The 15,774-nt window shown below is 37.0% G+C and overlaps 1 protein-coding gene across 2 annotated transcripts in view; it reads right to left on the bottom strand.

Moving 5' to 3' along the window:
* The window catches only part of top2b (DNA topoisomerase II beta), a 59,379-nt gene extending 43,875 nt beyond the window's left edge, over positions 1-15,504 (bottom strand). Inside the window, exons 1-12 of one of the 2 annotated variants that reach the window (XM_081375800.1) lie at positions 14,987-15,504; positions 13,499-13,678; positions 13,148-13,238; positions 12,375-12,438; positions 10,524-10,669; positions 8,127-8,224; positions 7,791-8,003; positions 7,472-7,645; positions 6,080-6,181; positions 5,801-5,938; positions 5,386-5,524; positions 2,073-2,230 (exon numbers count right to left, since the gene is read on the bottom strand). In XM_081375800.1, coding sequence (XP_081231926.1) covers positions 2,073-2,230; positions 5,386-5,524; positions 5,801-5,938; positions 6,080-6,181; positions 7,472-7,645; positions 7,791-8,003; positions 8,127-8,224; positions 10,524-10,669; positions 12,375-12,438; positions 13,148-13,238; positions 13,499-13,678; positions 14,987-15,028 — 1,545 coding nt within the window. In that variant the 5' untranslated portion in view covers positions 15,029-15,504. Of the gene's footprint in view, positions 1-2,072; positions 2,231-5,385; positions 5,525-5,800; positions 5,939-6,079; positions 6,182-7,471; positions 7,646-7,790; positions 8,004-8,126; positions 8,225-10,523; positions 10,670-12,374; positions 12,439-13,147; positions 13,239-13,498; positions 13,694-14,986 lie in introns of both variants that reach the window. The other variant, XM_081375799.1, reaches the window with a different exon arrangement.
* Between the last annotated feature and the right edge of the window lie 270 nt (positions 15,505-15,774).

Genomic DNA, 15,774 nt, shown 5'->3' with positions numbered 1-15,774 from the left:
ATATAGGAAGATGGAAGTAAGTTCGTTATGGGTCATCATAAATACCAAGTAAGTAAAAAAAAAAAAAAAAAATGTTAATAATCGATAATCGTTACCCTCTGAATCGTAATCGAATCGAATCGTGAGGTGCCTAGAGATTCCCACCCCTAATCTGAAATGAGAAAGTAAGTGTGCTTACCTCATTTAGCAAGAGTGTTTAGTAAAATTTAGCCTTAATAATCCACAGTATGTATAGGCCTATGGCAATGTGTAGTAAATTACCTAAAAAAAAATCACAAACTGTTTCTTTGTATTTATTTAAAATTTAACATTCATTGTCAATATTGGGCTTGCGGATCATGTGGGTAGGCCTACTAGGGTACTCTTTGCTGTGTGTGGATGACCATGTCGGTCAGCCACCACCGAAGACCAATTTTGACCCAGGAAAAACCCTGTAACTGGGGCGGGGCTATCCAGTAGGGCTGCAACTAGCGATTATTTTGATAATAGATTAATCTGCCGATTATTTTTTCAATTAATCGATGCTGTCCTCCAAACAATGTGTAATATAAAGCCTATGAAAACAAATATAGTGAATGTATCTATAAAGGCTATGCTTTACATTATAAGAAAAAAAGGTTTAAAATATAAACATTTCATTCTAAACCTAAAAACAACTGATTGCTTACTATTTTAAAGCAGAAATTAAAACGACTACATTAAAAATGATAATAAACAAAAATAAAAGCACAAAATCTTAACTTGTACAAGGCATGAAGAACACATATTCACTCGTCTGAACATGGTAATTATATTACATTTGTAAGAATTGAGAAATTAGAAAATGCTAGACAGTCTGGTTGAAGACAGGACCTTGCTGGAAATTACCATTTGAACTAAAAGACAAAAGTCTCACCTCAGAATACATCTCTTTCCCTCTTCCCCCACCCTCTCTCTCTTATGTTAAAATCACCTGAGATTTACACACAATCTATATGGTTTAAATGTTAACAATTGTCATCCAGTTCGGTATCATTTGAAATATCTCAGTGCGACTGGTACAAAGGTCTCATTTCCAAATAAGTAAAACAAAAGGTAATAAGGTTTTTAGGAGTTTAGAGATAGCTGGCACACAAAGGAAGGTGGTCTCTAGACAAATGGTCTCCTACCCCCCAAAAGGTGTCAACTCTGAATGTAAATTCCCATTGTTAGCAGATGTTTCCATGTGAAAGAGGTTCTGTCTATATAACGGAATGCAGCAAAGGGCTATGGGCCTTTTGTAACTCAAGTTGGCCCATCATGTATCTTAATGTTGGGTTTGCATCTCTTATCTTTATTACAGAGCATTTGATGTTTTGTATCGATTATCTTATCTATATTTGATTATGAAATTTGCATGATACATTTACCTGACATAATAAATTGTTACATTTGATTATTCTAACTGACTTTGACATTATTTTCATTAAAGAGTTAAAAGGAATAGTCAAACATTCGCCCACATTTAATGATGCACAGATATCATTAAAACCTTTTCATTTATGGAGTCAGATGAAATGTCAAATGTATTGCATTAAATCACAAAATACTTCGAGAAAGTATTCGAGAAAAGACAGTAACACGTAGAGACCTTCCGCGCTGGTCAGATGCCGGACTTTGGGCCGATGGAGCGCGAGCTTACACATTAATGGGCTATTCAATGCCTTTACTGTTACTGCTCTCATAAATATGATTACTTGATTTACATGTAGAATTTGAAACCTACACTTAATTTCTATCGGTGCTTTGTCTGTTTGACGCACTCATTGAACACTGAAGTATAACAAGACACTTGTTGTCAGAATATGCTAAATGGAAATACTCACGGGACTTTCTAACATTTACAGATAAGGATAAAATGAAAGCTATGCGCTGAGGAAAACCCGAATCAGAGGCATTAAACAGCACACACATCTGTCGAAGCATGTTAGAAGCGCTTATAAATATAAAGCCTATCTCATGTACCTTGGTCAATATTGTACTTCATCATTACATTCTCTGCCCTTATTTTCTATTATGGTTTGTCTTTCCGTGTCAAGATTCCTGCAGCTTACCTGTTTGTGTGTGGCCTCCCTCACGTTGAGGATCTTTCCCCTGAGCGGAAACACTCCATATCGATCTCGCCCGATCACTCCTAAACCGGACACAGCCAGAGACTTGGCTGAATCTCCCTCAGTCAGGATCAGAGTGCAATCTGAAGAGTGTTTCCCCCCTACATGACAGAGCAAGAGTTACCAACAGATGAATCAAACATTTTAAACAGTACTTTCATATTTGCTGTACTTTAAGTCATCTGCCAAGCAAAGAAGCTGCTACAATATGCAATACAGAGCAAAACTGCAATTACCAAATTAAATAAGTCCAACAGCTGTCATTTTTTTTATTGTAAGATTATTTTTGACTATTAAACATATTTTCTGCACCACTTCTCTTTAATATATTATTCTCACTATAAAATTACAAAAACATTACTTTTTAACAGGAATTGAATGTTTTCTCAAATAAGGCCTGTTCACACCAACACAAATGTTTGATCGATCTTCGCATGCGTGTTGTGTGTTTAGACCAATGCCATAAAAGAAAATATATTTCACTCTCTGAGAGTAGGTATAACTTATGGAAAATCAGAAATAAACAAAGGCAGTGGTATAATATTATATTTTCTTATCAATATGCTGATATACATTATTAGTTCTTTTTTTTTTTTTTCATTTTTAATAATATTCTTGTATACTTAAAATATCACTCCGCAGAAGTAGCAGTGCTTCGCCTTCTGAGAATATAGTTCCCAGTATGTATACGGTTAGAAGATGGCTATGTCTCATGTGACCTTGTTAAAAAGCTGGCGTGTTCCTTTAATTTGCTTTAAAGGAGAACTCCGGTCAATTTTAACATTGAGCTCATTTTTTTGTACATTTGGAGTGCTGTCAATACAGAGAACAACGACAAAAATCGGTGTTGCCTACACCGAGTTATTCTATTTTTAAAATGTGCACCCTATTGACTTCAATGGGGCAAGTAGTAAGCCTGCTTTTTAGCCTCTTAACATCCTTTAAGTGTCATTACAAGTGCACAGAAAATGTGAGTGATTCCTTCCGAGTGAACACGGGTGAATCTGACTGCAGTAGATGTTAGAGATATTAATAAAAATGAAGTTAATTCAGCCAGCGCTCATACCTCTGTTTACATCCTGTTTTCGGTGGAAGGCCATAGTAATCGATTGTCGAGTTCACGCGCATAGGTTTAGTGCCTATGATCACGCGCGTGAACTCGACAATCGATTACTATGGCCTTCCACCGAAAACAGGATGTAAACAGAGGTATGAGCGCTGGCTGAATTAACTTCATTTTTATTAATATCTCTAACATCTACTGCAGTCAGATTCACCCGTGTTCACTCGGAAGGAATCACTCACATTTTCTGTGCGCTTGTAATGACACTTAAAGGATGTTAAGAGGCTAAAAAGCAGGCTTACTACTTGCCCCATTGAAGTCAACAGGGTGCAAATTTTAAAAAGAGGATAACACGGTGTAGGCAACACCGATTTTTGTCGTTGTTCTCTGTATTGACAGCACTCCAAATGTACAAAAAAATGAGCTCAATGTTAAAATTGACCGGAGTTCTCCTTTAACTGATATGTGCTATAACTGATATCTGCAGCAACTTTCCATTTCTGACACACACTCTTTACAAAGAACAGTGAAAAGTCAAACAGTTTTTACATGTTTTCATCAAGGTGTAATGGAAAAGACCTTAGAACAACTCTCCACTAGAGTTGCACGAATGATTGATAAAAGATTGCAATCTCGATTCAAACACCCACGCGATATTATTTCTAAATGACAACGATTCGCCCGTGTCTATTCAATCTTTGACAAAAATACCACCGGAACATTAAATTCTGTGTTTGCGCTGCTGCTGAGCCAGAGGGAGCATTTGCCATGTATGCATGTAATCTTTTCAACCACACAGTGTCCAGTACTTCTGTAATCACACTCCAGTGTTCAGTGTTCACACTCCAGTATTTCTGTCTTACAATAATTCAAACAATCACAGAAGTACTGGGATAAAAGACACTGATTCAATTGAAGTATTTGAGTGAGTTGTATCATTCGTTGAATCATTATTTTTAAACCAATTTTTTTAAAGATTAATTCTAATTAATAAAAAAAATGTAAAAAATTAAATAGACTGCAGCGTTTATATTTTGACAGAATAATTTACATGTTATTTTATTTAGTTGTCTGTTCAGAATTGTGATCTCTATTTGAAACCAAAAAATCGTGATTCTCGCCAAAAATTTCATTTGCTTTCGAAGCTACTCATCTGCAGCAATGCGTGCTGCTGCAGCGCTGTCATATCTGGCTACCGGGAGCCTATAACATTCTCTCACACGTTTAGTTTTTTACCATTTTTGGAAGAGTAAAATTGACATATTTGGTTTCAAAAACCAGACGCATTTTCACTTAACCAGTTTTATTTGGAATGTGTCTCAAACCTCCTGATGTGGTTTGAGTGATCGGATTTGAGTCTCGAAAGCTGTTCGGAGGGCATTTACACCTAAACTTTTTACGATCGGAGAAAACGTGACTAGGTATAAACAAGCCTGAACTAACCCTTTAACATTCTTTTCAAATTCAAGTGAAAAAGTTTAATCGCAAAGAATTTTTGTTCCCAACATTTGTCTTTGTGCAAAAAAAGCCTATAGTCTTAATTTTTTTTTATTTTTTTTTTTGGAGTAAACATTTGATTTTTGGATGAGGGTTTCCACAAAATTCACCAAAATATTCAAATAATACTGGCATACATTACGATCATTTAATTAAAAGCATTCAATTAATCGATTTATCAAAGAAATAATCAACAAATACAGATTATTTAGTTATCAAAATAAACATTTGTTGCAGCCATAGTTCATTGAAGGTTATTCAGATTTAAAAGATCAGATGAGCGGCGAAACCATTTAATCTGTAGGGAATGCCATAAACAGGTTGCATTCAGAAGTGGAAGTACTTCAAATCTCTTTAAAAAATTTACAACAGCACCATAAACTGCAGTACGAAGAATAGTGTGTTAAACTTGTATGTAATGTATGGCCTTTACAGCTTAAAAGGACTTTTGCCCTGAAACAAAGTGCATTGCAAGCTTCATTTACCCATTGTGTGCATTATGAACTAAAAACTGAACATTTAGCCTACTTCATAGAAAATACCAAGATATATAACACATTCAGTCTAAAAATACAGAAATTTGAGTTTTGGACCATATTGCTAAGTCCTAATAAGCAGAACATGATGTTTAAAATCTGCTGATATGGCTGTGGACAGCAGAAAAGAGAAAAGGGGGTTTATCTGTCATGAACTCACCAGCATCATTGGCATCGTCTAGTTTGGGAATTCCTTTAATCTTGCTGTGTTTGACAGAGGAGCATTTCTTGTTGAGCTGTGTCTGAGCCTTAAACTTCACCCAGTTCAGAATGCTCTCCACAATACCACAATTTGTGGCCTATGATGGGACAAATAACTCAGATATTACCACAGCTCGATGCTTATTGAAGTCAGCATTAAACCAAATATTCCCAACTGATTTTCTTAATACATGTTACGTGTTGCCTTGTGCATAACTCATTGGTCACAACTTCAGTTTCATGCCGAGTTCAATTCATGCAATTATTTTTTTGTCCCGAAGCTTTTGATAATGAAAGGGAGTCTAAAATTAAAATGTGAAACTTTTCTGTTTTTCTATCATCAGAACCAAGATAAGAGATAATCACACACTTACAGATCTGATGAATTTCTCAGTGAGAGCACATTTGGAGCCAAAGCTTTTGGTCTGTAGAGTCATGTTCTCCTTGGTCTGGGAATCAAAGGTTGGGTTCTCGATCAGGGCATTTACAAATACCCACACATGGTTTTTAACCTGAAATTAAAAAGCATTTTCTTAGAACAGTTGAAACAGTGAATTCTTAGCACTCAACATCTTAAGAGATTGAAGAAGCAAATTTCCAAGTGTTTAAACAGATATTATATCTTGTGAGTGTTTTGAGCAGTGAAAATAAACCTGGAATGGTTTCACAGAGACTCCAGCTTTGTTCTTCTTCTTCACCACTTCAATCAGTTTCGCCACAATTTGGTCCACAACATAGTCAACATGTCTTCCTCCCTAAGATATCACACATCTAATGAGTATTACATTACTTTAAAAAAGGATCTAAACAACAAAGGAATGATAAGAAACCACCAGTATAGCAGAAGTGCTGACTAGAGTATAGCAGAGAATGCTGTGTTATTGCTGTTAGTTTAGTTGGTTCAACCCTCTAAACGTTACACAATTAATTTCCTCAGCTTTAAAGCACCACTGCTATATTAAAACAATCAGATTGGGGTCTGGCATACCTGAAACTAGTTTAATTATGCAGGTTTCAGTTAAAACAATTCTGAAAAATTTGAAATTTTCTACATCCCTAGTTTCAGGGGCCGGTTTCACAAAGCTATTTTAGACGGTCTATAGTGTTAGACAAGTCTAAAATTAGCTCATAGACTAGTCTATTGCAAGTTAGACTGTTTCACCAAAAAAATTAGACACCTTACCCCCAGGCTAACTTAGGTCTAAGACTCTATGTTACCTTGGCAACCAGCAGTAACAATCAGTTACATTACAAACAGCCAAAAGAAAAGGGAAAATGGCTCATAATTTAAACATTTCTTCTTGTTTCTACCTCTACATTCCCAAGTAAAATGTCCTTGTTACTGTTAGGGCCGTTACATAGTCAACGCGAGCAACGATCGACGCGCTCCCTTTCATAGTCTAAACAGTGGACGCAACAGGGGGTAGTAGAGTCATAGTGGAGTCATAGCTCCGAACGCCCGTCTATTTCGCTTCAAACGCTCGCTTTATACGCGCGTCCTATTCGCCTTGGACGCGCGAATGGATTCAAAATGTTCAAGCGTCGAGCTAGACGCGATAGACAAGAATTTGACGCTCGCGTTTGGTTTGAATGCTGCATAATAACAGTCTGCGATGTCAAGATTGTAATGCTTGAATGTGTGTGTGTGTGTGTGTGTGTGTGTGTGTGTGTGTGTGTGTGTGTGTGTGTGTGTGTGTGTCAGAGAGAGAGAGGCACGGGCGCGATCGAACAGTGGAAACATAAAAACATACTCCGTCATTTATACTCCTCCAACAAACACATATTTCCCACTGGGGTAAACAGCACTGAGCGGTTGAGTGCGCTTACTCGATCCGCCATGTTTTTTGTTTTGAAAAGTGTCTTATTTTACCCAGAATGCATTGCAGTGTAGTCCTACTTAAGATAGTCAGAGTCTTAAGTGCTTTGTGCAACGGTCTGATTTAGATGTCTATCTGAAGTCTGACTATCTACTATATCTAAGCCATAGTCAAAGTCTATCTTTGTGAAACCGGCCCCAGGAATAAGTAACGGTGTGTTTCAGAGACCTTGGTGGTGGCAATGCTGTTGACGAAGCTGATTTGCTGGAAGCCCTTCTCACTCATGGTGAGACACACTTCCCAGCGCTCATTCACCGTCTCATTCACCACCTTTAGAGCGACTCCCGTCTCATCTAGTTTGTCCTTCACATAGAGATCCACATAACTGCGGAAACCATTCACCTGCAGCACGATACACAAAAACATGCTCATTAGAGACAAGAAATGTCTAAAAATGTTTATATGTCTTTCAGATTTAAAAGAAAATCCTCATCACACTGTTGTGTAGAGAGCTCTTTTTTACTTAAGGAAATGACAGGTGACTTACGGGTAGCTTCTTTCCATTGAGCATGACTTTGACGCCCCTACAAGAGCCAGCCACATCATACGCCCTGCGTGTTAGCAGAGCCACAATGTCCTTATCCAGTTTCTCCATCTTGAATTTGGCCAGATCAGGCTGGAAGGTGACACAGGTGAAGTCATCCCCATCAAAGTATTTGATCTTCGCATCACTGGTCTTTCCCATGTTCTCCTGCCATGTCTTTGGGAGAGATAGGAGGAGAAAAACTAAGTTAAAGTGTAAGACTTCAAGATAGCTGCAGTTTTATCACAACCACAACATATTTCCTGTATTCCAAATCACCCTTGAGTAAACCAGCTGTACCTGTTTGAAGCTGCGTTTGTACTCCTTGCAGGCTGTCTCTACTGTAAACTTTAGGCTGAATATGTTACAGAGTTTAGCACCATATCCATTCCTGCCACCTGAAGAACACAAGATTGATGAGTTACAATTAATCAGCTGAAAACTCATCCTTAACATGAGCAAACAGCACACCTGCATCTAATTTGCATAAGGCTGCATGATCATGACAAAAATCACAACTGTTGATTATTTCTCTTGATATTGTAATAGTGATTATTAATCGCGATTAATCTAATTTATTTGTGAGGGGCAACTGCATGTCCTCTTAGCCGCATGAAAAACAAAGCTTGATTCAATCCGGACTGTGAGAACGGTTGAGCTATTTTACTAATCCTTATCTTACAGTTTAAAAAGTGAGCAGCACGTCAAAACAACAGAGCCATACACACCACAAGCGCTCAGGGGGATTTATGACAATGATCTTTTGCCGCTATATGCGGTAATATTTGTATCTAACACCAACTTTCACTACAACGCTGCAGAAAATGAGAATGCAGCAAAGTAAAAATATTTTTATCTGCATGTATGACTGTGAGCATCCAAATAATCTAGGTTTGTTACAAGTTAAAGAGTCGCCTTTAGACGATAACATTTTATTCCATCAATCAGCATTGCTAAGAATATTTCATAATAAACAATGTTCTAATTGAGGAAATTATTTGGCATGGATGGCAAGGAAAAACTTTTTTGTTTTCTGCTCATGATGAGAGTGTTTTGATTATTAGTTTATGTATATTGTTTGTTTGTGGTTTAAGGAAAATATTGAAAATTGACCACTTTGACACAAATTGTCCAAATTGTCAGCCGTATTAAATTTAAAACATTTCCCTTGAGAGAAGAACTCTGAACCCTACTCACTCAACAGTAATTAATGATAGAGAGGGCGAACATATGAAAATGAATGTAAAAAAGAATTTAACAACCACTAAAGATGTGAATACAGGACAGTGCACAGACATTTTGATGACCAGTTGCCCAAAGCAAGAAAAAAAAATCATATTTATATTTTGCACAGTTCTCGCGAATGAGGACTTCCCGAAAGGGAGGTTTTGTCCGATTTAGCTCTCTTCCACGTTCAAATGTGTCCCCAAAATATGGTTAAGTAGGTAAGCACCGCACACATAAAAATGTATTCTCTAAAATTATTTGCTACTTGAGGGTGTCAAAGAAGTAACTGGATGATGATCTTGTAACTTCCCATGTCACAAATATAATAAAAGCAGACTGCACATTCTTATCATAACAGCTCTCTAGAATAAAGTAGACTGTATATTAACATGACAAACCATTTAATTTGATGATAATTTGTCATCTAACTGAAATATGTCAATTTTAAAAACTGACTGGATTTTATTTTGATTGTAAATCTTAGTGTTAGCCTTCATGTTGCCTTGATTTTGTGGTTTTTGGGTTTATTTAATGGACTTTTATTTTGTAGCGTTTTGTACCTATTGTTCCTGGGTTTTTTTTTTGTCTTCCTATGTTTAGTTTCTGTTTCCTTTGTTTCATTTCCGTAGTTACCCTCACAATTTCCATAGTAACTAAACACCTTCACCTGTCCCTTGTTAGCCCTTGTTTTTTATACCCGTGTTTCAGTTGTCTTTGTCTATCGTTACCCTTACATGTCTTCACACTTTGCGTAAACTGTTGCGTTCCTGGCTTCCCCCTGTTCGGATTATGTCTCTGGTTCCCCTGTTTGGATTATGTTTCCGTCTCTGGTTAGGATTATCTTTGTTTGTGTGCGTGTGTTTTTGTTTTTGTTGGAATAAACTTTTTGCTGCATCTGGATTCTCACTTCTCCTCCTCCCTGCTCATACGTAACACTTAGAATATAATTTGTTTAATCTTCCAGAGTGAGTCAGCTTCATTTCAGTATTTTGTACTGCTTCACATCTGTACTGCAAAAGATCATGTTGATAAATAGGTTTATAGTGCATTTTTGTCTCACTGTGTTCAGCATCTGTTCAGCTTGAGCCACACTGCAAAAATCACCCTTGCCTTAGTGAGGAAATGTCAAGCATTAATTTAAGCCAGGCTTAAAGCCAGTTTAAGCCATAAACACCAATCTATGTTGTCTATCTATTCACCAATTTTTTTCTGATATTTGTGTTTGTGTGCACACCAACACTGCACTGTGTTTTAATCAAATTTATAATTAACAATTGATTGTGTTAAATATGATTAATTATGCAACACTGGTCAACCCATTAGACTGCTTAACCATTCTGTGGCACAGACAAGTTCAATAACCAGCAGAACACGAGCAAAACACTACCAACAAAAACAAACTCCACAGCAGAGGAGTTTTTGAACATACACCATTGCACAATTGCAGTATACAGGGTGTGATTTTATTACCTGTGACTTTTTTCTCATTGTCATCATAGTTGCTAGAGGTGAGAAGGTGTCCAAAGATCAGTGCAGGCACGTACATCTTCTCATCTTTGTGTTCAACAACAGGAATTCCCTTCCCATTATTCCACACGACAATGGTGTTGGACTCTCTTTTAGAACCAGGAGGACAAAACATTACAACGCAAAGAAACAGAATTTTCAGAATTTACCAATTGTGTTTTCCAACAAGATCAGACTGTTGCTACAATATTATTAAAAATTAAAATATATTTAAAATTCCCTCAAAAGAAGAACTGTAGTATGTCTTTCTGTGTTTAAGAAAAGGACAGTATACAAAAACATCTGCCTAGGACAGTTTAGCATTATAAAAATATTTGCCCAAAGAAAGTGACTAAATCTGCAAATATATTAAGAGACAGCAAACACAGACAGATGCAGAGCGTTTGTGAGTGTGTACATGGTTTATGAAGACAAAAGTGTGTACTTTTACACTGGTATTACAACGTAAACACTTCCTGTGTCCCCGTAAACCAAACATACAAAACGATAAAGCTTTGGAATATAATATTTTTTACGATGATAGGAGAGAGGTTGTCATTTAATTTGACATGTGAATAAGTTTGAGAAAGAGAAAGAGTTTTAATTGTGTGTATTTTAATTAAAGATTTGGAGGTCATGATGCATCGAGAATCATATAAAGGAACACTCCACCGTTTTTTCATGTTAAACTATGTTATTCCCTTAACTAAGACAAGTTGATAGTGCGTGCACTCAATCGCTCTGGCGCGCGGCGACACTTTGATAGCACTTAGCTTAGCCCAGTACATTCATTAGGGACCAAACAGAGATGAAGTTAGAAGCGACCAAACACCTCCACGTTTTCCCTATTTAAATACAGTTACACGAGTAGTTACACGACCAAGTATGGTGACACAAAATAAAACGTGGCGCTTTTCTAAGCGGGTAAAAAGGATAACTATAATGTATGGCGGAATAGCACTTGGGAGGTAAAAAGTAAAACGACTCGGCGCAGTAAAAAGTCACGTTGGTTCTAATCCTAATGAGGATTTTCCAGGAGTGATGATATTACTGCGCCGAGTCGAAGTGCTCCCTAGTGCTATTCCGCCATACATTATAGTTATCCTTTTTACCCGCTTAGAAAAGCGCCACGTTTTATTTTGTGTCACCATACTTGGTCGTGTAACTACTCGTGTAACTGTATTTAAATAGGGAAAACGTGGAGGTGTTTGGTCGCTTCTAACTTCATCTCTGTTTGGTCCCTAATGAATGAACTGGGCTAAGCTAAGTGCTATCAAAGTGTTGCCGCGCGCCAGAGCGATTGAGTGCACGCACTGAGACGAGAGAGGTATGTATCAACTCGTCTTAGTTAAGGGAATAACATAGTTTAATATGAATAAACGGTGGAGTGTTCCATTAATAATCGAATCGTTACTGTCTGAATTCGAACTGAATTTGCAAGATTCACACCTGTGCTACATGGTGTGTTTTACTCCAAAACACCACAGGGTTTCTGTATGGGTTATGTTCAGGGTTAGGGATTGAAAATATGATAAGCTCAGTATAAAAAACATTATTTCTATGGAGAGTCGCCATAAACCACATATGCAGGTGTGTGTGTGTGTGAAGGAGGTGAAGTGAATGTGAAATGAGCAGACATGGGACTATATTAGATCATAACACCCACTGCATGCTCTCCCAAGAATCAATCACATCAACATTTTCCACTGCAGTAGTCAACTGTCTGCCAGCTCCAACATTTACTTGATACAAGAGCATTTAGAGTCAGTCTTTAATCAGAGCAGATGTGAATGAGACTGTTAAAGCTGCACTCACGGATCGATGGTGATTTTGATGGTGGTCATGTTCTTGTCTCTTTGTTTGTTATCAGCTGCATTGACTGATGGTAAAGAAAATCACTGGTTACAGCATGAAATATCACAGACATTTATCATACAGATGTTGAAAAATAGCAGATTGTCTATAAAACAATCCTAATAGTGATACTATCTATATTATTACTACTAGTGATAGTATTAATAAGAAAAATAACGCATTTCAAAACTATTTGAAAAAAAAAACATTTTGTACTGCAAAATGTTGACATAAACTGCAGAAACATTCAGAATTCTCTTAAACATTGTCAGCTGACTACAGCAAATATTATAGCACTTTTTTCGAACAGCAATATTTACTTTACTCCATATAATATTACTAAAACATTTAAATATATGAGAAATGCCACGTTGAGGCTTGTGAACATTTTTGAGGGATGATGCAAAACAATGGTTGAATCAGTTTTGAATCGATTCACTGAAATGAGAAATGAACAAAACTTCAAAATTCTTATGTAAGTTTTGCTACAGATATTTACAAGATACAAAAACCGCTCTGTGTCTTAATGCTTTCAAACCTGCAAGTTGTGAGACAAGAAAGGATTGCAAAATTGAATGGCACAACATAATGGTTGAATAACATGAAAAACATAACTTCTGAGCACATCTGTTATTAAGTTTAATGAAGACTACTGAACAATGAAGTGGAAACAAATGATCACTAAGCAATCCTGATTTTTCTTTTCACTGAAAGGAAAATGACATAATTCTTACCAAGGATCTCATCAAAGATTTTATATAATCCAGGGACGAACGTGATCTCCCTCAAGTTCATTCCAATTTCTTCATCAAAAACCCACATTTGCTGTAGAACACACACTCACTTGAGTATTATATAAAGTAATTAAAATGCATTTGATGACACTGAAACAAGCTTTGAAGACGTTAATCAGTCAGTTAAACATTTATTTCAACAGTAATTCCACTACTAAGCATAACATCAATAATTTGTTTCTGTCTTAAAATGAGTTTCATTATAAAAGGTTGGATTCACATTTTTCTGAACGTCAGTCTAAATTTTAGACTGAATCTCTAATCTTTATCTTGATAAAAGTTTTCTTTTACCTGAGTGACGGGTTCCACGGAGCCGATATAGGTGTCTGGACGGAGGAGGATGTGTTCGAGTTGAGTCTTCTTCTGGTAGATCCTCTCCACTGACATCTTCTTAGAGCTCTCTTTCTTGCCCGCCTCACTCTTCCCTGCATCTCCGCGGCCGTTCACTTCCTCTTTCTTCGCACCATTGTTCTTGTCAAAGAGGGTCTGTTGTTAGATACATCCATGCAACTTTGTTAAACTTGTCCGCGGCTATCAAGTGGTTCTCTCAAAAAGTTTGCGAACCTTTTAGTTGCTTTTGAGGTTGGAATTATTTTACAGAAACAAAAGGAAGCTTAAATATTTGGTGAATCATCTACATTGCCTGGATTAAAAATTGCTTTGCAAATATACTACTTGTGCAATAGATAATCTCTGTAAATTCATGCATGAACTGGTGTGTATTATCTATCTGTCTGTCTACTCTGTAGTTTGTTGAACCCACCCTATCTTTTAACATGTCTATGATTGGAAAAATTATTTTCAAAACAGTGTAATGTCAGTGCTTTATAATACTCTCTGAGCTGTTATTTCCTAGATTACACTGAATTAACATGATGTCAGATTTCCACATTTTCCAGTGACTTTTACAATGTAATGGTCTCAAACGGCATCACACACATTTATTAAGGTGCCACAGAATCCTTTTTTCTTGGGGGGGGGGGGGGGGTGAAATTAATTATCATAGAAAGGGCTATAATCTAACTGTAAATATAATTTGTAAATATAAGATTCCTATTACAAATGTGTAAATAATATCTACCAAAAAAGTAAATAATGTGTGTAACATAACATGTTTGGGTCAACATTATTTTTCCCAAAGTCTAACAATGTCACTTGCAAAAATCTACACATCATATATCTGTTAAAATCAGTAATTTGAATTCATAGTAACCTAGTTCACTAGTACTGGCCTGGGATCAGTTATTATAATAAACATCTATCTCTCCATGGACTGCACTATTGTTGTGGCTTTGAATGATCAAACCCAAATAAACCCTTCCACCATGTCCCGGTTTAAGATCAGCACATTATCTTGGAGTTTTGGTTGTAATAGAGCAACCGTCTGTTGATGTGTAAACATCATATCTGTAGGTTTGACTCTAACAAAGATGAGAGAGTTGAAATCAGTGGAAAGAGTTATTCACAGCTGAGAATCAACACAAAAGAACTTTCCTCTACATCACCATGAAGAGATTCAAATCAGTATCTTTATAAACAAATTGATTAAATGTGAGGTATTAAAAACAGATGTAAATTAATATTATGTTCACTGCATGAATAAAAAAGAAATGCAGATGAGGCTGTGGGATCATTTATGTTGAACTGGGTGAATATTGCAGCTAAAAGGCTAAAGCACACGCGTGAGTACACATAACGTTAGTGGTTATAATATTTAATACGCTAAGTATGTGCGTAATAACACGTGAATTACAACGTTAGTAATCATATATGACTTACCACCCAGGTTAAGCCCCCGCTCCCCGCTGCACCGTTAGACATTTTCTATTGTGTGTGCCCAGAAAAATAATCAGGAATTGTCCATATGTGATCTCCAAACGCCTCAAACGCCGGGCACCATCCGGGCTGGGCTCCCGTCGTTTCTCTTTCCTTTGTTTATTTACTGCTGTGGTGGATGTGAGGTTCTGCGGGCTGGTTTCATGGAGGAAGTGTGCCCGCTTCTACGTGACTGTTCCTCGGCTATTGTTAAAATCGACCACCGGCGCCTGCTCAAGGCCTAGGGCTTTAACTAAGACTTTTAAATAGCTCCTTAATATTAAAAGATGTTTTAAAAAAAAACTGCGTAATTACATGCTAATAAAAACAAAAAAGTTAATAAAAGATACAAACAAATACATTTAATTTTTCGTGAGCTAAGTAGGAATATTTCCACATAAAAAGGATTTCCATTCAATAACAAACAGACGCGGCGTCCATCCGGCTACACCATCCGCATGGCGACATGCCCCCATAGCTCCACCCGACCAATAAGTTGCCACAGAATCTGAGGCGCCGGCATTTCAACCAATAGGAGTATGATCGGCGTCGTGCAACGTCACTCGCTTTAAATTTCGGGAATAACTGACTTGTCCCGTAGTTGCCACAGATCCAAGCCATTTCTGTTTCTGTCTGTAAAAATACGGTTGGGTGTTCGGACATCCAGGTTTTTGGAGTCGACTAGAGCTGTCCCCGTTTTACACCAGGTTCAAAACAACCCGCAAATACACAAAAATCCAGAACCAGCATAG

The sequence above is a fragment of the Scardinius erythrophthalmus genome (genome assembly GCF_964197995.2).
Source record: "Scardinius erythrophthalmus genome assembly, chromosome: 10".
Classification (NCBI taxonomy): Eukaryota; Metazoa; Chordata; class Actinopteri; order Cypriniformes; family Leuciscidae; genus Scardinius; species Scardinius erythrophthalmus.
This window is presented reverse-complemented; position numbering and strand designations above follow the sequence as displayed.